This window comes from Pelodiscus sinensis, chromosome 11 (assembly GCF_052426305.1).
Source record: "Pelodiscus sinensis isolate ZL-2025 chromosome 11, ASM5242630v1, whole genome shotgun sequence".
Lineage (NCBI taxonomy): Eukaryota > Metazoa > Chordata > Testudines > Trionychidae > Pelodiscus > Pelodiscus sinensis.
The window spans coordinates 10,832,841-10,853,498 of record NC_143062.1 but is presented as its reverse complement, the minus strand read 5'-3'; the positions used below and the strand labels follow the sequence as shown (position 1 = coordinate 10,853,498).

The window sequence follows — 20,658 nt, the reverse complement described above, 5'->3', positions numbered from 1 at the left end:
ACATCCAAAAGTTGGCTGGGACCAGATAGGAGGATGCATGAGCTCTGCAGCCACACTGAGGGAAGCGTGGATAGGAGGGTGCACACTGGGTGGACACAGCCAGTCGCTGCTGCATGGTAAGGAAGGGGCAGGAGGCGGCCAGGATGTGGGGCAGGTGGGGCTCTGTTTCTTTCCCAAGCTAGAAAAAACACAGAACACAGTGCACTGGATGAGACCGTCGGGGCTACTCTGCTCCAGTTTTGCTGGGGTAGGCGTGAAGGGGGCAGGGAGACTGAGCCCTGCTCATGGTAAGCAGAGGACCTAATGGTCACTCCTCACCCCCAGGCAATAGGCGGCAACAGTGAATCTTAGCAGCCGTTCCTATGGGGCACCATGATTTCCCATTGCTCACCTCACCCCGGAAGAGGACGCCAGATTTCTCCCCTTCTCCAACAGCAGCGGTGGGGGAGCTGCCTTCGATCCCACCCAATTCCCGCTTGCAGCACCGTCTGTGCACAACCATCTCCAGGGCCAGCTCAGTCCCGCTGCCTCTCCCCACAAGTTCGGCGCTTTCTCCATCTCCTCAGTGCTTTAAAAACTCCTCCCACTTTCCACTTGCTACTCAATACTCAGACACAACTCTGACCTTAGCTCTTCCCTCCTGCTCACCGGCCCAGCCAGGTCCATGTTCCCCAGCCAGCACTCACACACCTCCCCTACTTGAGCCCTTTAATTAATCCTCCTTAACCACTTGGGCCCCACCCCCAGTTTCTGTGGGTCACCACATGCTGAGCCTCTCTGAAGAGGTGGGTGAGAGCTGCAAGCTTCGTGCTCTTCTCACAACATCTGCATGGGCAAAGGTTCTTTGCAGAAAAAGCAGCATGCAGGAAAGAGTCCCTGTTCCCTCTCCCAGTGGCCCTTGTTTCTGGATCATGGCTGGAAAAAGCATCTGGCCTTTAATAAAACTTCCTCAGATCTCCTAGCCTCTGTTATGTTTTAGCCCCCCCAATAAACACTTCTGCTAGGTTATTACCCTGCAATGGTTTTCTATTGGCATGGAGCTGACAGGGAAGGAACGCCGTGGGAACCGTCCGATGGTACCTGACTAAAAATGGCAGCGTGTACGGCTTCAGCCAGAAATCTTGTTCAGCCTGGCTCAGGTTTTTGATGGCGGCTTCCGAGGGCACCAGAACAGTGACGTTGGCTCCTGCTGGGATGCTGAAGAGGGACTTCTGCGGTCCAGAGCAAAGAGAGGCACAAATACCACAAGTCAGTGCGACATGGACAGGGCAGTACACACACGTATTGCTGTGATTCCACTCCCACCGCACGTGAGATGACTATGCGGGACTAACAAATACACGCCGTTGTAAGCAGCGCCTCAGTTGTGTTTGGGATATAAGCAGTGACAGGAGACAGACAATGCCGTGGAAATTTCTCTCTCAGAAGCCTAACCTCAATTTACTGAGTGCTGAACCTAGGAAATTGACAACTTCAAGGAACAACCCCCTTGAATAAGCACGGCAGAGAGAAAGTTCTTAATATGTTTTATACTGCCAGTCCCTTTAGTCAAAATCTTTAGTCAAAACCCGTTCTCATCATCTTGAAAAGCGGAGCATATTCACCTGATTTAGTAAATCCCTTCCAACACCTGAGGCCAGATTTAGACTAAGGACCAAACCGGACTTGGCAAATGCAGGTGTAACTGGCAGAATTACTCCTGTTGGTGTTTTCTGTCTGTCTACCTTTCACCCAAAGCAATCAGCGACTTTACAACAGCCACGAGGCAGCAGCAATATATGGTATGAAGGTCTTATGATCTTCCAGAACGAGAAGCATGGCCCACGAAAGATGCCACACCAGCCAACGGGTCTCAGTTACAGCCTCTAGAGCATGTGTCCTGGTGTATGCCGCCTCGTGACACACCACTCACATGTATACAATAAGATCCCGTTGAGAGCATGAGAGGGTACATGCCTATTCCTCCCTAATCTTTCACACGGTGCTATTGAAAGCACAGCTAAATGCAATCAATCTCTCCATTTAGTACAAATCTGCCATACAAGTCACAACTCATCTGAAACTCTAAAATGCATTGGAATTTTAAAACCCCCAGTCATTACTGGAGCTAAATAGGGCGCAATTTTTTGGTTCAAGTACTGTTTATTAGTAATGTTCAGCTTGACTTGCTTAATTTTTTATAACACATGTAAAGGGAATCTTTGCCTTGTAAGAAATTTAAAAACAGCATCTTTGATTTATTTTTGGTTAATTTATATTTCACAAATATACTTTTAATTGCTTCAGGCAGCATTTTTTTTACCTTAATCCACTCATAGAAGCCTGCAAAGAGGGAATTCCTGGCCAGCTCCTTCCAACAGAGAAAGCAACATCAAGATTAGTACAAGTTCAGAGCTTGCAGTGGGGAACGAAGCAAAGGAGGGAAGGGTGGTTCTGTGAGCCTGGTTATTTCAAGTCTTCTTCAAACCCAGCAAACTTGGCGGAGTCAAGCGCTTCCCTGTCACCACAGAACTTTCAGAAGCCACATGTCACTCACAAAAGGGCGTTTCAGAGTCAGAGAGCTGTGTCTACATGCTTGAGGTTTTAAAACATGTTCAACAGCCAATTATATCCATTTTCAAACATAAGGTGGACAAGGACCTTGGGAGCCTAGGGGTTCTTCGCCTCTGAAGCAGGAGAGGGGGAAAGTATGTTCTCTGTGTAGACTTGTCCCGTTTTTAATTGCTGTCAGACTTTTCACTTTGTAAGTAAGTGTACTGGAGACTTACACGGGTTCCAGGGAAATGTAACTATTTGGATGGACAAGCAGAGGGTGGCATGCTAGCTGGTCTCCTATAGTAAATCAAACTAACAATACAACGGGGATCAAATTGCTCTCCTTCCCTTTCCTCCAATTCATGGACACAACACAAACAGTTAACCCGTTAAGCATTATGTTTAACCAGTTAACTGCTTAACCGTGATCCCATGGACGGGGGGGCTGCTTCAGCCCAGTCGGCCCACCAGTTAACTGGTAAGCATCACCCAGTAAAGGGGATGCTACTGGTTAACCGGTTACATCCCTAGTGCGGACGTTTCAAACTGGACAGTTCAATACATCAGTCAGGATGGAAAATCAGCAGAGGATTCAAACCATCAGCTGTTGTCACCTGCAGATTTTAGTATCAACCGGTTCAGCTACTGCATACACTTTTTCCTTTGAATTAAAAGAGAATAATGGGCGTTTCCTCCCTACCTTTAATACATCCCCGTAACACGTAAGTCCATCGCCCACGTAACCGGGAGTGCAAACACAGGACCGCTCCCCTCCACCAAGAGGCTCGCATACAGCCTGTGAGGACAAGAAAAGCAAGGGTTACTGTGAAGTAAAACAGACAGAGCACTGCTCAGTGTTAGCCACTCAGAAAGCCTGGGGCAACTGTGGGAACTGTGCTCCAGTCCCCCAGATTCTAGGATAAGGCCTTCATAGCAATGCCACCCTTCCCCTCCCCCCCCCCCCACGGTCCCCTCTGCTCAAAGAGTGTATTTTCACTGTACACCTAAGAATCCCTCCTCACCCCCCACACCTTCTCGCACAGCCTCGTAAGACACGGGAGCGTGAACAAACACGATAAACGAATGGCCACAGCATCGTTACGCTTCATCACAGGTAGATGTGATCATTGCACAGCACAGGCGGGCCCGCTGGGCCAGGATATCGGCGGGTGAATATCAACATAGCTCCCCTGCATGCACTGGTGCGACAGCGAAATACGTCCCCCGTGGGCCTGGCCCGGCCTTCCCTCCATGAAGAGAGCTCCCCAGGCACTCACCAAGTCGTGGCAGCCCCCGTTGTCCAGCTTGCAGGGGTCGATTGGGTCGCAGTTGTAGCCGTCCCCAGCATAGCCCCGCTTGCACATACACTTGCTCTGAAAGGACAAGAGAGGGAGGAGCTGCACACCTCACGCCGTTCCTCTCTCTCTCGAGGAGCCCGAGTCCTGGTCTGCTTTTAAATTGATTTTCCTCTCAGCATTGTCCACAGTCCCTGGGGAGTCAGACGCTGAACTATTTCCTGGCCAGGATGTTTCCCTCTGTGATGGCGAACATGCTGGTTTGTTAGCGTAGGGTTACTCATGACTAGAGAGCACTCCGGCATGCGCTAGTTTGTTATTGTAGGGTCTCAGTGTGATACACTGTACCTCAAAGTAGCACCGCATCATGCCCATATTCACCATTGCTACACGGTGGAGGCATTTCATACAAAGCATTGCCTTGCCTGCCGAAAATCACTGTCCTCCTTGTCCATGTAGTTTTGCTGTCTGGTTGTTATTGAAATAGGTTGAAAGTTTGGGGGATGCCCACTGCTAGATCTCCAGTGAGCCGCCTCCAAACAGATGCTAAGCAACCACCCCACGCCACTGACCAGCAGGGGAATTACACAGAAGAGATTCTCACCTCACAACCGACACCAGGCAACAAGGCTTGGTCAACACTAGGACTCAGTTACCTAAGCACCACATGATGGGGGATGGTTTCCCTCAGATTCAGCAAGGCCCACCAGGACATGTCGGGGCCAGTATCTTTCATGGGACATTGGGAGTAGAAAACCAGGGACAGTGACATCGTGAAACCATCTCTCGTCACCCTGTCTACGCTGATGAAGGCTGAGGAGACACAGGCTTGGAACTGAGGAAACTGGCCCCCGGCTGACAAGGGAATATAACTTGTGTATTAAGAACTGTCGCTCGTCTGCAGCATCTAGTGTGGTGAGAAAAGCTGCTGGATTCAAATCTTGCTTTGTCTGATAAAATGTTAGAAGTCAGGCGGCCCTTTTACTTGTATTTCTTAGGCAAAACAGGGAGCCAATTTTGTCGTACCACTTACAATCATTTACTCTTTCAGTTGGAACTACACTTATTTTACTGCTTTATCTTTACCAGTCATTTTGTCTACAGGGCTTGGGGAATCCACTCAGAATACAAAGACCGGTGCATGTCCCCCATCCTTGAAATGGGGAACTAATTAACGAGCTTGCATTGTTCCAGAGAAGGCCCTGAGCAGCATCAAAGGCTGTATATTTCTGGGGTGGAAGGCCATGGGAGATTTGCTGGTGGCTTAGAGAGCATCCATGCAACATGATGCTGGTGGCTGAATGCTCCTAGGCCCTGGAGAGTTTCCTGGTTGTTTCTAGTACAGCATCGCCTGAGACAGACCAAGCTGGAAAGAGTTAAGGAGGCAGAGAGGTCCCACCGTTCCAGCTTGGACCATGAGGATCCTGTTAGACTCCAGAATGCTGATTTACTGACTCCCCCCCTCCTCCCCTGTTTTCCATTAAAGAGAAATTAAAAGAATACCAAGGATTGTGCAATAGTGATAGAAATGTAGCCGTGTTAGTCTGGTGTAGCTGAAACAAAATACAGGACTATGCAGCACTTTAAAGACTAACAAGATGGTTTATTAGATGATGAGCTTTCGTGGGCCAGACCCACTTCCTCAGATCAAATAGTGGAAGAAAATAGTCTCAGCCATATATATCAAAGGATACAATTTAAAAAAATGAACACATATGAAAAGGACAAATCACATTTCAGAACAGAAGGGGGATGCAGGGGGGGGGGGAAAGGAAGGTGAATGCCTGTGAGTTAATGATATTAGAGGTGGGGAAGGGTAGATGTCTGTGAGTTAATAGTATTAGAGGTGATAATTGGGGAAGCTATCTTTGTAATGGGTAAGGTAGTTGGTGTGTTTGTTCAGCCCCCCACGGAGAGTGTCGAATTTTAGCATGAATGCCAGTTCAGAGGATTCCCTTTCAAGTGCAGATTTGAATGTCTTCTGAAGTAGGATGCAGGTGAGTAGGTCATTGAGACAGTGTCCTTTCTGGTTGAAATGGCAAGCAACTGTTTTTTCTTTGTGATCCTGTCTAATGTCTGTTTTGTGGGCAGTGATCCTTTGGCGAAGTGTCTGAGACGTTTGTCCAATGTACATAGCAGACGAACACTTTCAGCACATGATAGCATAGATTATATTTCTGGAGGCGCAGGAATATGTATTCTTGATCTTATAACTCATTTGGGTAGGCCCAATAATGGTATCAGCAGAGTGAATATGTGGACAAAGCTGGCAATGGGGTTTGTTGCAAGGGAAAGTACCAGGGTTGGTATTAGTGTGGTATGAGACTGACATTATTCGCAAACAACAACAAGCGACACACAATCACAGCCACGCTGAACAACATGCCGTCCAGCGTCTCAAAAACAACCTGGACATTATAATCAAACCAGCTGACAAAGGTGGTGCTGTGGTCATTATGAATAAGGCCGACTATAACCAAGAGGCAACCAGACAACTCTCCAACTCCACATTTTACAAACCTCTCTTCTCTGATCCTACCTCGGAATACCAAAAGAAATTACTCTGTCTCCTTAAAAGCCTCCCTACAGCTACTCGGGAACAAATCCACACAAAAACACCTTCTGACCCCCGAACAGGATTTTTCTATCTGCTTCCCAAGATCCATAAACCTGGACACCCCGGACGCCCCATCATCTCTGGTATTGGCACGCTCACTACTGGTCTATCCAGCTATGTAGATTCTCTCCTCAAACCCTACGCAACCAACACCCCCAGCTATCTCCGAGACACTACTGACTTCCTAAGAAAACTACAAAACATTGATAACCTCCCTAATAACACCATCCTTGCCACCATGGATGTAGAAGCACTATACACCAACATCCCACATGAAGACGGATTACATGCAATTAGAAACACTATCCCAGAGGACACCACTGCCAACCTGATAGCAGACCTATGTAACTTTGTTCTCACCCACAATTATTTCCAGTTTGAGAACAACATATACCTCCAGATCAGCGGCACAGCCATGGGTACACGCATGGCCCCACAGTATGTTAACATCTTTATGGCTGACCTAGAACAACGTTTCCTCAATTCCTGTCCCCTTTTACCCCTTCTCTACTTACGCTACATCGATGACATCTTTATGATCTGGACGCATGGCCAAGAAACACTGGAGACATTCCACAGAGATTTCAACAACCTACACCCCACCACTAACCTCAGCCTGGACCATTCCACACGAGAGATCCATTTCCTGGACACCACAGTACAAATCAACAATGGAAAATTAGACACCACCCTCTACAGAAAACCCACTGACTCATACAGTTACCTACATGCTTCCAGCTCCCATCCAGCACACACCATACGATCCATTATCTATAGTCAAGCCCTTCGATACAACCTCATCTGCTCTAATCCCACTGACAGAGACCAGAAACTTCAGGATCTCTACCAAGCATTTATAAACCTCAACTACCCACCTGGAGAAATAAAAAAGCAAATTGAAAGAGCCAAACAAATACCTAGAAACCATCTACTACAAGACAGACCCAAGAAAACCAACAATAGAACACCACTTGTCATCACCTACAGCTTCCAACTTAAACCTGTCCAACACATTATCAATAAATTACAGCCTATACTGGCACAGGACACTAAACTCCAAGAAGCTCTGGGAGACAGACCCATAGTCTCCTATAGACAACCACCTAACCTCAAGATGATTCTTACCAACAACCACAGGACATACCACACTAATACCAACCCTGGTACTTTCCCTTGCAACAAACCCCATTGCCAGCTTTGTCCACATATTCACTCTGCTGATACCATTATTGGGCCTAACCAAGTGAGTTATAAGATCAAGAACACATATTCCTGCGCCTCCAGAAATATAATCTATGCTATCATGTGCTGAAAGTGTCCGTCTGCTATGTACATTGGACAAACATCTCAGACACTTCGCCAAAGAATCAATGCCCACAAAACAGACATTAGACAGGATCACAAAGAAAAAACAGTTGCTTGCCATTTCAACCAGAAAGGACACTGTCTCAATAACCTAATCATATTCATCCTACTTCAGAAGACATTCAAATCTGCACTTGAAGGGGAATCCTCTGAACTGGCATTCATGCTACAATTCGACACTCTCCGCGGGGGGCTGAACAAAGACCCCAGACACCTTACCCATTACAAAGATAGCTTCCCCAATTATCACCTCTAATACTATTAACTCACAGACATCTACCCTTCCCCACCTCTAATATCATTAACTCACAGGCATTCACCTTCCTTTCCCCCCCCCCCCCCCCCCCGCATCCCCCTTCTGTTCTGAAATGTGATTTGTCCTTTTCATATGTGTTCATTTTTTTAATTGTATCCTTTGGTATATATGGTTGAGACTATTTTCTTCCACTATTTGATCTGAGGAAGTGGGTCTGGCCCACGAAAGCTCATCATCTAATAAACCATCTTGTTAGTCTTTAAAGTGCTACATAGTCATGTATTTTATTCAAGGATTGTGCAGACAGCGGAGAGAAAAATACAGGTCAAATTCTGCACCTTCCTACCTTGAAGATGATTTGACGGGTAGGAAATTGCCCATATGGATGGCAGCTTTAACTGTTGTGGCTACTTGATACATTTACTCTATATTTTAGTGCTCCCCAAACTTGCTTCCTCCACACAACAAGCATCAGTTGTTTGAAACCAGAAATTAGAGGCTGCAGGAACTCAGCACTCCCTTTGGCAGTGTATCCGGCACAGGATGGATTTGAACCTGGGACCTCTGGAGCTTAGCGTAGGAGTGCTACAGCTTGAGCTATAAAGCCAACTGGCTCTCAGCTCAGGCTGTAGAGCGCCCTCATTCTCGTCGCTCGCTGTAAGCGGTCTAAGTGCCACTGCATGGGACAGCGACCCACGCGAGGTACGTGGATCCATGAAGCTGGGCTGAGGCTTCGGGAGAATGAGCGACTCCCATAACACCCTGGACTAGCTGAGTGTGGAAAGAATTGCTAGAGAGGCGTCCAAGGGGATCACTTGCACCCCACGGTAAGTATTGACCAGAGCCCTTGCTAGTCAAAGATTTCTTAGGCTTTTACTGGTTACTAGCTCTCCAGTTAATGCTGAATATACCTGTCCAGGGCCAACAACGCTGCAGTCTGCATTGATGTGGCAGCCGCCTCTGCTCTCCAGCACACAATTGTCTATAGCAACACAGGCTTTTCCATCCCCGGTCCAGCCCTTGTTACACTGACAGGTAGCAGTACCAGGGCCCGTACTGGTACATATGGCCTGTGGGTGAGGAGAGAAAAGTCAATTCAACTCTAATGAAATCAAATTAAAATAAAACTGTTGAGGATGGGAAACCTTCCCAGGAAGTAATATAACAAACTTGCTCATTCACATTTTAACAGTATCCCCCAGTTGGGTAGAATCAGAACTGCTCAGCTGTGTGTCATAGGCCCCGCACTGCTAACAGAGATTCGCCTTGGGCTCAAGTGGTAGGAGACAATCCCTGCTGTTGCTGCCCTGTCCTTGTCTAGTAACTGAACCACAGATAGAGGTTGGGGAGTCTGTAAAAGCTGAGTCAGGCAGCAGTGGTCATATAGTTAAGTTCCAGGGGACCCAAATTCAGTCCCACTGACGATGACCCGGCCACAGGGCAGCATGATACCTAGAACTGAAAAATCCTGGGAGACCATAGATGTGTAACAGCATCACCATAATATCCGGCTGCTACGCAGAACTATTCATCAGCAGATTTCAAAAATAATAATAATGAGTCCCTGTAACAGGTGAATGGAGATTGGAATACTACTATCACCCGTTCTGGTACCACCCATTACAATAGCAGCTGACTGGTTCCCAGCACAGGGCACAATGAACTTGATTTTCAACATAATTCTGATAAAATACAACTGGAAGAGAGGCAGAGGGACTTAAGGGATTTTTCTAAAACTATCCTAATACGTTGAATTCCTTCTGCAGCTCACCAGTTTCACTCCTACCCTTCACCAGCAGTGTTCCCTGTAAGCTGAGCGCTTGGGCAGCCGTCCAGGAGAGATTCAGATGCTGCTCAGCTGATTAGCAGAGTACCCACAGTATGTGTCTGTTGGTGGTGCACATCTACACCTGCTTCGGTGCATGTAACAAAATGTATTGTGTGTGTGGGTGGAAAAAATTGAGGGAACATTGCCCCACTGAAGTTTCTAAACCAGGATTACATTTTGCTCTATTGTAGCATTGGCCACCCACAGGCATCACAAACACTAATACAGCATGGCTCACATCTCCACCGGCGATAGGAGCTGTTTAACACCATGCGACGGAAGTGGAAATCGAGGCATAAGCAGGATAAATAACATGCCCAAAGCCTTGCGAGTCAGTGGCAGATCTGAGTCCTGGAACCCTGCTGTCACCAGTTGCTAATATTTCCTCTGTTACCCACTCACGTTTTCTGAGCAGCCTCCCCGTTCTGGTTTCCTACACAGATCAATGGGCAGGCAGGAAAACCCATCTCCTTCGTAGCCATCAGTACAGATGCACCTTGAATAACAAGCACAGAGAGACGTGAATTCCCAAGCATCGAGGCAGGGGGCATCTGCTAGCACTGTCCCCTTAAAGGGCTGCTCCCCTTTAACCCGGTGAGCATGTGGCTGGATGCTTTGATGTCCCGCGGCACAGATGGCTGCACCACATACACACCCACAAACACACAGAGCTAGCGACATCGGCTTTATGTTACTGGACCCTCCCTGTGCAAGTTGCTGTACCAACACGCGCAGACCTTGCCCAGCGCGCACGCCCGCCATGCACATAACCACCTGGTGGTGTTGTTGAGGCTGCAGATTGCGTGCCGGTGACAATACTGAGAGACCGTCGGGCCACAGTTCCGAGAGATCGTGTCACAGAATTCCCCTGTGTAGCCAGCCTGGCACGTACGGGGCTGGCACACACCCCCGCTGCCTGGTCTGTTATCACAAATCCCATGGACGCAGCCGCAATCTGTCAAAGGCATGGAGAAGAATCAGCTGGTGAGCTCCTGCCGAGATGGCCCCTTTCTGAGGGCCAGATTTCTCTGACCATCTCGCCTCAGAGCACGTGGCCGCCAGGTTCTGTCTCGATTCTTAGCCGTCCCCTGGGAGACATTCCTGCTTTTCCTGAAAATATGCCTTTAATGGAGCACGTCCTCAGCTGGCATAAATCAGCGTCACTCCATTGATTTCAAGGCCGCCACACTAATTCATGCCAAGCAAAGAGGGGGCAAGATGGTCTCATTAAGAGTCAAGGTAGGTGGGGCCTTTGCACTAATGGAAATGGATATTCAAAGCCATCTTACTCAGAGTCCTCAGGGTTACACCTTACCCGGGGCTGGTAAGCAAGGATGACAACATTTTATCGTCACTGGATGTCACACCCACAGAGCGCTTTGAGAGGGGAAAGCTTTGGTTATTCCCTCCTGATGGAGGAGGAGCCAGACCCCTCCAAGCACTGCTGGAGGGGAGCCAAAAGGTGGCTCTGAATTCTTCAGCGGAGCTCATCTCTATCTGCCTTACGTTGAGCTGGGCTTTGTCTACTTGCTCCAGTATGAAATGACCCATGAAGGGCCTACCTTGAGAAGCCAGCCCACAAAGCGCCCTGGTAGGAGCCATTCCAGGCTTCCACTCCCCCACCCTTTTTGCTCAGTTTATTGCCTAGAATTTCATGCAAGCCAGGAGAGTCGTTTCTTGAGGAATTACAGACCTTCATCGCAGTTCTCCCCATGCTTGTTCGGGTTTGAGCAGATGTGGCAGGCTATTCCTTTGAAACCCTCAAAGCAGAGACAGTGGCCGTTTCCTCGAATACCATCACTACACTGGAAGGAAAGCAAAAAGAAAACTAAAGTGAGCACGGGGGAGGGAAAACATACATTAACGTCTAGTAAGGGAAATTTCACAGGTTCTAGAAAAGCATGCGGCACTGTGAACCATTTTAGGAGCAAGAAAACACACACACACACACACACACACACACACACACACACACACACACACCCCCCAAAACTACCCCGGTGACAAGATGCAAAGAAGCATCTGGTGTGAATTAGTGACCAATGAACATTAAAATGGAAATTCAATTGAGAGAGCAGCTGAAAGTTCAGATGTTTATCTCAATCTCCTGGAGTTGCAAATGGGCTGGAAATCTCACGTGGACACTCCCGTGTAATTTTTTGGAGCTTCTGCTTTTGGTCCCAGCTGCAGGCAGCAAGCACATGCAAAGTGCAAGAGAAAAACAGACCCAACTTTTTCAAATATCAGAAAAGAGCCAGCTCGAGTTTTGGAAGAAGTTCCAAGTTTACTTCTATTTTACGTCAATCAGGTGTCCTGTGTCCAGTAGGAAAGAGACAAGTGTGTAGTGATGACATGAGTTACTTCCCGTATATCAGAATAAAAACAAACCAACAAAAAAACTGGTAGCGGTAACAGAAGATTCTGCATAGTAGTCTGTTCCAAAAGAACAAGTGCCAAATGCTGAGTAATATTTTGTATGGGAGCCCCAAACAGAGTTATCATGACAGAAAACAAAGACAAAGACCATTTGGAATTGCAGCAGATGAACACAGTGTTTTTCCTAAGGGATTTGGCCCGGAGAGTTATTTTGTTTAGAAGAATCAGCCCTGAACGTATATTAATCCATAAAATTAATCAATGCTTTTTGCATAATAGAGAAGAGTTTTCCCTGCCTATTGGATGTCACACTGTGATATCGGTTATGAACAAAGATTTTCACTTTGTTATTGTGAAAAAAAAGATGCTCAATGAATGAAACATTAGCGAGATTTGAAAGCACAACAGCCTGGAAATGATAAGTTTACTTCCAACAGCAACCATAATATGCCTTGCAAATACAACCAGTTGAAGCTCTCTGGTCCAGCAACATCTGTGGTCTGGCATGGTTTAATTATCCGGATGTCCACTTATCAAGAGCTTCAGGGGGGAGCCGAGTTAGTCTGTACAGGATAAACTTAAAAAACAACAAATAGTCTGGTAACACTTTAAAGACTAGCAAACCATGAAAATGGTATCATGAGTTTTTGTGGGCACGGCCCACTTCTTCAGATGTTCTTCAGATGTTCGGTGTTCTTCAGAACACTCTGGTCATCTGAAGAAGTGGGCTGTGCCCACAAAAGCTTATACCACCATCTACATGGTTTGTTAGTCTTTAAAGTGCTACCAGACTATTTGTTGTTCTTTAAGTTTACACTTATCATGAGTGTGGCCAAGTTTCCCGTGGTCCATAAAGTTCGTTTACAGCCACCAGTCCTGGCTCTCAGTTTTCTGTGCTATTATTTAGCTCAAATTTACCCCTAAATGTCTTTTAAGAGCCCAGAAAGCAGTGGACGCGTTGGAAAGGCTGCTAGACAATAGTGACCTCCCGTGGTTCGGCAAATTCTCTGGTTCGGCACCAATCAGGTCCCAAGGGTGCCGGACTAGAGACGTTCAACTGGTACTTCACTTTCACACAGGGCATTAACCAATTGTATACAGTCACAGATGCATATTTTGTGGGTTGGGTGGTAGCTGTTGGACACATTTTGCCATAGGGGGCATTCATCTCAGTAAAAGATTCTGTGGCATGCATAGCTAGGGTTTGGTTTTCTATTTCCAGGCAACAAAGAAATGCCTCGTTTCCTAGCTGTAAGACAGTCTTACATTTTCTCATACGCCTGCTCCCAAGCCAGACAGGCAGTCCTCTCATATTTAAAAGTGTAGTACAAAGAAATCAATACCTATGTACAACACTGACACCGGCCTGACTTGCTCTAGAGTAGACTGTAAGGCTACGTCTACACTGCAATGCTATTTCGGGATAGCTATCCCGCGTCTTCACAGCAAGCCTGTTATTTCGGGCTCGCTATTCCGACGTCCCTGTAAACCTCATTCCACAAAGAGCAAGGGGTGTTTTGGAATAGCGCTTTACTTCGAAATAAAACGTAAACAGCGCCAAATGATGAAATAAGCTATTTTAAAATAGCATCAAAATAAGCTAAGAACATAAGAACGGCCGTACTGGGTCAGACCAAAGGTCCATCTAGCCCAGTAGCCTGTCTGCCGACAGTGGCCAGCACCAGGTGCCCCAGAGAGGGTGGACCGAAGACAATGATCAAGCGATTTGTCTCCTGCCATCCCTCTCCAGCCTCTGACAAAGAGAGGCCAAGGACACCATTTTATCCCCTGGCTAATAGCCTTTTATGGACCTAACCTCCATGAAATTATCTAGCTTCTCTTTAAACTCTATTATAGTCCTAGCCTTCACAGCCTCCTCTGGCAAGGAGTTCCACAGATTGACTACATGCTGTTTGAAGAAGAACTTTCTTTTATTGCTCAAATTGCGGATCTTATTTCAAAGTTACGGTGCAGTGTAGATGCACCCTAAATGCTGCCGCTTGTTGGCAGAGAAAGAAACACCTCCCCCCCTCAGGAGGGGAACAGGAGTAATGCAATTAAGATGGTGCCCTTCCCTGCCTTTGTCTAACACCAAGCTTTGTGCGCTCTGTTTCTTGGCAAAACTGAGCACCAGACACTGATCATTTCCCCAGTGCACAGAATGTGAATCCCTGGTAAACAAACCAATTAGTGACCAATCTCCTCAGCTTCCCGCTAGCAGTTGTGGGCTCCGGTGCACTTACATTCCCTCTCCTGTAGCACGGGTTGGAGAAGCCACCAGGGCACGGTGTGCAGTCAGGGCCAAAGAATCCTTTACAGCACCCAGGTTTCTGGAAAAAAAAAAAAAAAAAAAAAAAAAAAAAATCACATAACACCGTAGAGAGCAGCTTAGAGCATTAGGCACCATACAACACGCACTGGGTCTGACCTCAGGTCTCTTTCGCTGGCTTCTCTCAGTGCTCGGACCACAAATCTGTCATCTTCCACGGCCAAGTTTTCAATCCAGCTCTTCCAGGGTGGTTAATCAAAAGGACTCTGGATCTGGAGTCTGACCTATGCCTCCAATATCCCCCACACCTCCCCTTTCTCCTCCCCCGCAATACCAATACCCTCTTATCACACCTAATCAGGTTTTTTCCCCCAGAAAAATCTACTTCCCTCCGCCTCTGCCTGACCTGGATTTGGGGGGTTTCATGTTTTCAACTGTTCTGGGCCGTGTCTGCCACAAGCAGAGTCATTTAGGAAGCTGAATGCTCCAGAGGGCTGAGGCAATTGGCTCACAGCAGCCCAACAAATGGAAGGCCAAGGTTTCACTGGATGCACTGGTGAGCCTGAACTACTGGCTCTCAGAGGACTTGGAGGTAGCACGGTCTCCCGAGCTGGGACGAAGCTGCTTCCCAAAACACCTGATAACGGTTCAGCAACAGGATGCGACCCGCCTGCGGGCTTCATGTGCGCTCCGACGGCATTCGGTTTCCTCTGAGGCGTGGGGCTCGGCGATAGGGGACTGAGCAGTCGCACGCCCGTGCTCTGTGTTCCGGTGTCTCCTCCCGCTCGGCCGCTTACACTCGGTGGCTTAGGCAGATTTAGCCACGCCCTTTCCATCTGCGCTCCACAGGGAAGCCACGCAGATGGGTCATGGGATCGGCTGCATGTTTACCACTAAGAGGGGCCTTACCCAGGTGTGGCAGGACAGAGGTTAGTGAGAGACTCTGAGCTGGGGATGAGAGACGCACTGGATCGGATTGAGCTCACGAGCTAAAAAAGAGCAGGCCACGTCTGCGTGAGCCGGAGACGCCAGGGGCCCTGAGGACGTATCTGTGGCTTGAGTTGGGAGTGCCCTCGGAGCAGGTAGCCCTTCCTGCTGCTTGTGCAGCGGCAGCTACACAATGTTTAGATCGGCGCTAGTCTTGTCTCCTGGAGCTGGGACTCTCACCCCTGGCCTGCAGGAAATCCAGGACTTTATCTGTCCTGCAGTGGGGAGACTTGATGAATTAGATAGAGCTGAGCTAGCTTGGACAGGCTCACACCAGCCACTAAAGCCCTGAAGCCGCCCAGGGTTCTTCTGGGTGGACCTGGTGGCTGGGCGGACCTGGTGGCTGGGCCACCACCCACGTTTTGTGGCTATTGTCACTTGAGCTAGATTAGCTCACAGGTAGCGTGGGTACATCTATACCTGCTGCAATCACACCTCCTGACTTCAGGAAAAACACCCCCTTTATGTGGGAGCATTCTGATGGGAACCACGTGGAAGAAGGCAAAAACTTCTCTAGCTGAGCCAGGAGACCCTCCCTTGGCAGGGAACGGGTCCTTGCATCACACTTACCACAATGGTTTGATTGCAGTACCTGGCACAGCCCTTTTTCAGGATGTTCGAGCCTGAAGGATCCTGGACATAGACGCATTCGCTTGGAAAGATCTCCTGAGCCTTCGGAAATGAAACAAGCCATCAATGCAACAGCCACGTTCATGCTTCCGCCCTGTCCCGCGCGGCAAAAGGTCATGGTCTCTCGCAACCTGAGGAGGTTCATGAGTGTGCCAAGGTGAACTACAGACTGTGATGAAGAGCCTGTTGTCCTGGAAGGCCTGCAACTGCTTCCTGCGCCTTGCAGGAGTCCATAAATCAGGCCTCACTGATGGCTATCGGGTCTGACCACACTGCTTGTGCCATGGCAGAACAACGCTGTTACTTAAACGGGGTCACACACCAGTCTCTCCATTGGTTGGTTAACAAGCCCACAATGCACACGATAGGAGCCAGTTAAACTGCTCTCGCTCCCGTACAGAGAAAGAGGAGCAGTGGAAATAATCCCCGGGGCAACTCTAGTGACTTCAGAGGAGCTATTCTGGGGATGAACGAGGTCTTTAATGTCACCCGTTACAGTTGGAGGGCAAACTTCAGGCCAAGATTTTCGTAAGTGACAAGTGAGTTTTGGAGGCTCCGTGTTTCGATGTCCAACGTGAGAGACCACAAAGGGGCTTTTCTGAAAATCACACCCCTTTGAGATCTGTCACAAGCCAAATGGAAACATTGTTTCAGGTTGAAAAAAAACGTTTTATTTGTCTAAAAGCAAACACATTTTTCAATATGTCTAGCGCCCTGATGAATCAGGTTTTGCACAGCTCTTGCCTTAAGCCCCCAGGTCGGTTTTGGAATGCAATAAGGTCTTTACAACATCTCACCCTATGTTTTTCTTGGGTCTGAGATTGGCCTGACACCCTTCACTCATGCACTGACTCTAGTGGGAGTCTGGACTGAATAAGGACTGCAGCAAAACCATTCACACAGCAGGGAGTAGGAAGAAGGCAGAACGAACGTGTGACCCAGCACACTGGCACCAATAGCAGAGGTGATGGACCCAAACTCCACCTGCAACTACAAACAGTGCTGGTCGCCCCTGGCAGGGATACCACATAGCACGACGCTTCCAAGACGCCTCAGACAAGCTCCACCCACCCTGCCAGTTAGCTCCAATGGAGGACTCCTCCCAGACTGCCAGACTCAACACAGGCCACGTCAGGCTGTCTGAACCAAAAATCAGCCAGGCCCACCCGTGGAGAATTGGGCTGTACAAGTGCCCCCCACCCAGCAGGTCTGCTGTATCTTTTCAGTGATCAGACACAACGGCTACGTCTACACTGGCATGATTTTCTGGAAATGCTTTTAACGGAAAAGTTTTCCTTTAAAAACATTTTTGGAAAAGCGCGTCTAGATTGGCAGGACGCTTTTCCGGAAAAGCGTCCGTGGCTAATCTAGACACGCTTTTCCGCAAAAAAGCCCCAATTGCCATTTTCACGATCAGGGCTTTTTTGCAGAAAATATAACTATGCTGAAAAAGACTTTTGCCTGAATGGGAACAGTATAATTTTTCCGGAAAAGCACTGATGATTTTACATTAGATCATCAGTGCTTTTCCAGAAATTCCGGCGGCCAGTGTAGACAACTGGCAAGTTTTTCCGGAAAATCATCTGATTTTCCGGAAAAACTTGCCAGTGTAGACACAGCCCTCATGTGCATAGTCCTACCATGGGCGCAGAAACACAGTTTTGTAGAATCAACACTGGTGATTCCTTTGAGGGACAGCTGATTATCAAGACAAAGAGGGTGGGACGACAATGGCTGGGCTTTCAGATGTGCCTGGAAGGGAACGGTTCTGACTCCAGTTGAGTCAGGGTGTTAACAGTCAAGTCTAGTTTCATTTTACACACACAGTGGCTCAGATCACTACAGTGATTAAATTCTGCGCACTTCCAAACCAGAGGCAGCATAGACCACTGGATTAAACACTCAACTAAGACCAAAGGGACCTGGGTTACATTCTTGGCTTTGTTACGGATGTGCTGTGTGACTTTGAACAAATTACTTCCCCCTCACCTTGCCTCAGTTTCCCCTGCCACCCATTGTCTGTCCGTGTAGCTTGTTTATCAGCACTCTTACTATGTATCTGTACAATGGCTAGTACAATGAAACAACAAGGTATTTACCATTTTTGTGCTCTGAGGTGGGCAAACGCTGGTGTTCAGGGCTCCACAATCAACACAAGAGCCCTGTTATAAAAGCAAGAGGAGAAAAGTCCATCCCATAAGAGTATTTACACATGCGCACACACAAGCCCCATTTTATGCTTGTACAAGAACACCACCCCAGAAATGCTGCATGACACTTTTCCCACCATAAGAAATACGACCAAAGAAGTTTTAAGCAGCAAAGGTTCAGGAACAAGGTGAATTTTTCCATGTAAAGAAAACGCTTCCCAGATCATTTCTGTGGGAATCGACCACATCTCAAAATGAGACTGTTACTCTCCTTGTGCAGTAGCTGAGCTTCTGTGAGGTGGCCGTCCCTGTGGGTGCTCTGCCTTCGACGTCTTGGTGCCTTGCACGTTTAGTCAGACTTCGGTAGCAGAGCTCTGATTGGCTGTGCTCACGTGGAAGCCATCTTGTGTGACTTAGAGGGGCTACATTGCATGTGCAACCAACCGCCCCCCCAGTTCCTCCTCTGCCCACAAGGGTCGGTGTGAGCTCTGCTGCAGAGGAGGGGGGTGGAGCGCCGACAGGGACAGCCGCCTTGAAGAACCTCAGTGAGGGCACAAGCTGAGTAGCCATCTTGTCCGAGGCATGTCCCTGGGCGTGCTCCATTCCACATGACTATGGAGCAGGCGGGAGGGGCTTTGGAATGACTGTCTGGACCGTGGGCAGTACCGAGCCCGCGCACCGCTGCGGGGCTGAATGCTTCACCACGCTGTGGACAGAAGCCCAAGGGGCAGCCCTCAAAGTGTCCACTCTGGGCACGTTGTGAGGGAAGGTTGTGGGTGCTGAGCGTGCAGGGGTGGGACGAGCTCTGACTGGCTGGAGCAGAATTCTGGTAACAGGCAGGTTTCCGGCTGCCTCCATTTCAACAGCCTCTGCTTGGAGAGGGCTTCAGGAAGAGATGGGGAAACTTCCTGAAGGTTTCTGTCCCGCCTTGGTGGAAGGCGAGCGCTCCTTGTACGTGGAACGCGTGGAGGCCGGCGTCCCTGGCATCTGCAGGTGGCTTGGGAAGAAGGTGGGTATGTATTTGGGTTGATGATGGTGGAACAAGGAGGCAATTTTGGGTATGAATTGGGGTGGGGGTGAGGATGACCTTTTCCTTTTGAAACACGGCATATATGGGGTGGAGGACCCTTAGGACTTCCAGTTCCACCGCTCTGTGCCGTTGTGATCACTCCGGGAAAGGCGACCTCCGTGGATGGGTGCAGGCGAGCTCATGGGACAAGGGGTCCAGAAGGTTAGCCCACAAGGCTGTACAAGGTTAAGGTCCCACATGAGGGTAGGGAAAACATTGGTTAACCTCCAGAAAGCATTTGTTAGTGGGACGGGTGAAGGACAGAGGTGCTGTCTGTTTTGTGAGGTGATCGTGGCTTTATGGAGCTGTTGGAAATGCCTGGTTTTGGGGGGCTTAAGAAATAGTCCAGACCTTTGGTAAGGGAGTGGAGTGAGGAGACCTGCCATGAAATCCACACCACAAGGAGAATCAGAGCCATTTCCAAGTGTACGAATTTGCACGTATTCGGCCGAGGACTATTCACAAGGACATCTTCCACGTCCTGAGAGCAGTCGTCCTCCAAGTGCTCTCTGCATGTAGTAGCCAGACCTAGCAGTGGAGAAGCCCTAGGTGGGGGTGAACAATGCACCTCCATCCTAGGGGAGCAGGTGGAGAAGGGCAGCATTAGTGAGAGTTTCCACCATCTGTGCCAGGGAGGGGAACCGAGTTAGTTGGGGGCGCGATTAGAATAACTCTGCCTCCATCCTGCCTGATTGGTGCATTACCTGTGTGAGCGGTGGGGTGGGGAGAAAGGGATATAACTGTGGTGCCTCCCATTTTAGGAGTCGTGCCTCGCCCAGTGACTGGAGACTAAGGCCCGCGCAGGAGCAATAGCGTGGGCGTTTGGTGCTGCATGCAGATGAGAAGAGGCCTACCACGGACACTCCCCGTCAGGTGAAAAGAGCAACACGCTCGTGGGCCTGCTCAGGCAGAGGCGTAGCGAGGGTGTTATGCGCCATGGGGCAAAGACAAAATTTGTGCCTCCCCTCCACCGCTGACACGCAGCGTGGCCCCGAACCTGGGAGGAGGAGGGGAGCCTGTACCGCATCTTCCCCCGTCCCCTCCAGTTTGGGGCCGGGCCTCCCCATGCACTAACCCGCCGGTGGAGATGGAGGAGGGTCGGGCTGGGGGCAGAGGCGGGGAGGAGGCTCCAGCCGGCAGTGGTGGGCGGAGGAGGAGCAGGCGAGCTGAGCGATGACAGGGGGAGCGGAGGGGGATTAAATTGGTGCCTCCCCAGTGTGGTGCCAGGAGGCAACTGTCCCCCCGTCGCTACACCACTGTGCTCAGGTGATCTGCAGTGGT

General features: G+C 48.9%; 1 protein-coding gene across 3 annotated transcripts in view; it reads right to left on the bottom strand.

Moving 5' to 3' along the window:
- STAB1 (stabilin 1) overlaps window positions 1–20,658 on the bottom strand; it is a 116,982-nt gene that overhangs the window by 55,188 nt on the left and 41,136 nt on the right. For all 3 annotated transcript variants that reach the window (XM_089781061.1, XM_075939381.2, XM_075939382.2), the window contains 11 exons: window positions 18,258–18,320; window positions 16,099–16,200; window positions 14,516–14,602; window positions 11,590–11,701; window positions 10,671–10,851; window positions 10,299–10,392; window positions 8,980–9,138; window positions 3,813–3,908; window positions 3,236–3,331; window positions 2,303–2,350; window positions 1,081–1,211 (listed from right to left, as the gene is read on the bottom strand). In XM_089781061.1, coding sequence (XP_089637187.1) covers window positions 1,081–1,211; window positions 2,303–2,350; window positions 3,236–3,331; window positions 3,813–3,908; window positions 8,980–9,138; window positions 10,299–10,392; window positions 10,671–10,851; window positions 11,590–11,701; window positions 14,516–14,602; window positions 16,099–16,200; window positions 18,258–18,320 — 1,169 coding nt within the window. The remainder of the gene's footprint in view (window positions 1–1,080; window positions 1,212–2,302; window positions 2,351–3,235; window positions 3,332–3,812; window positions 3,909–8,979; window positions 9,139–10,298; window positions 10,393–10,670; window positions 10,852–11,589; window positions 11,702–14,515; window positions 14,603–16,098; window positions 16,201–18,257; window positions 18,321–20,658) is intronic.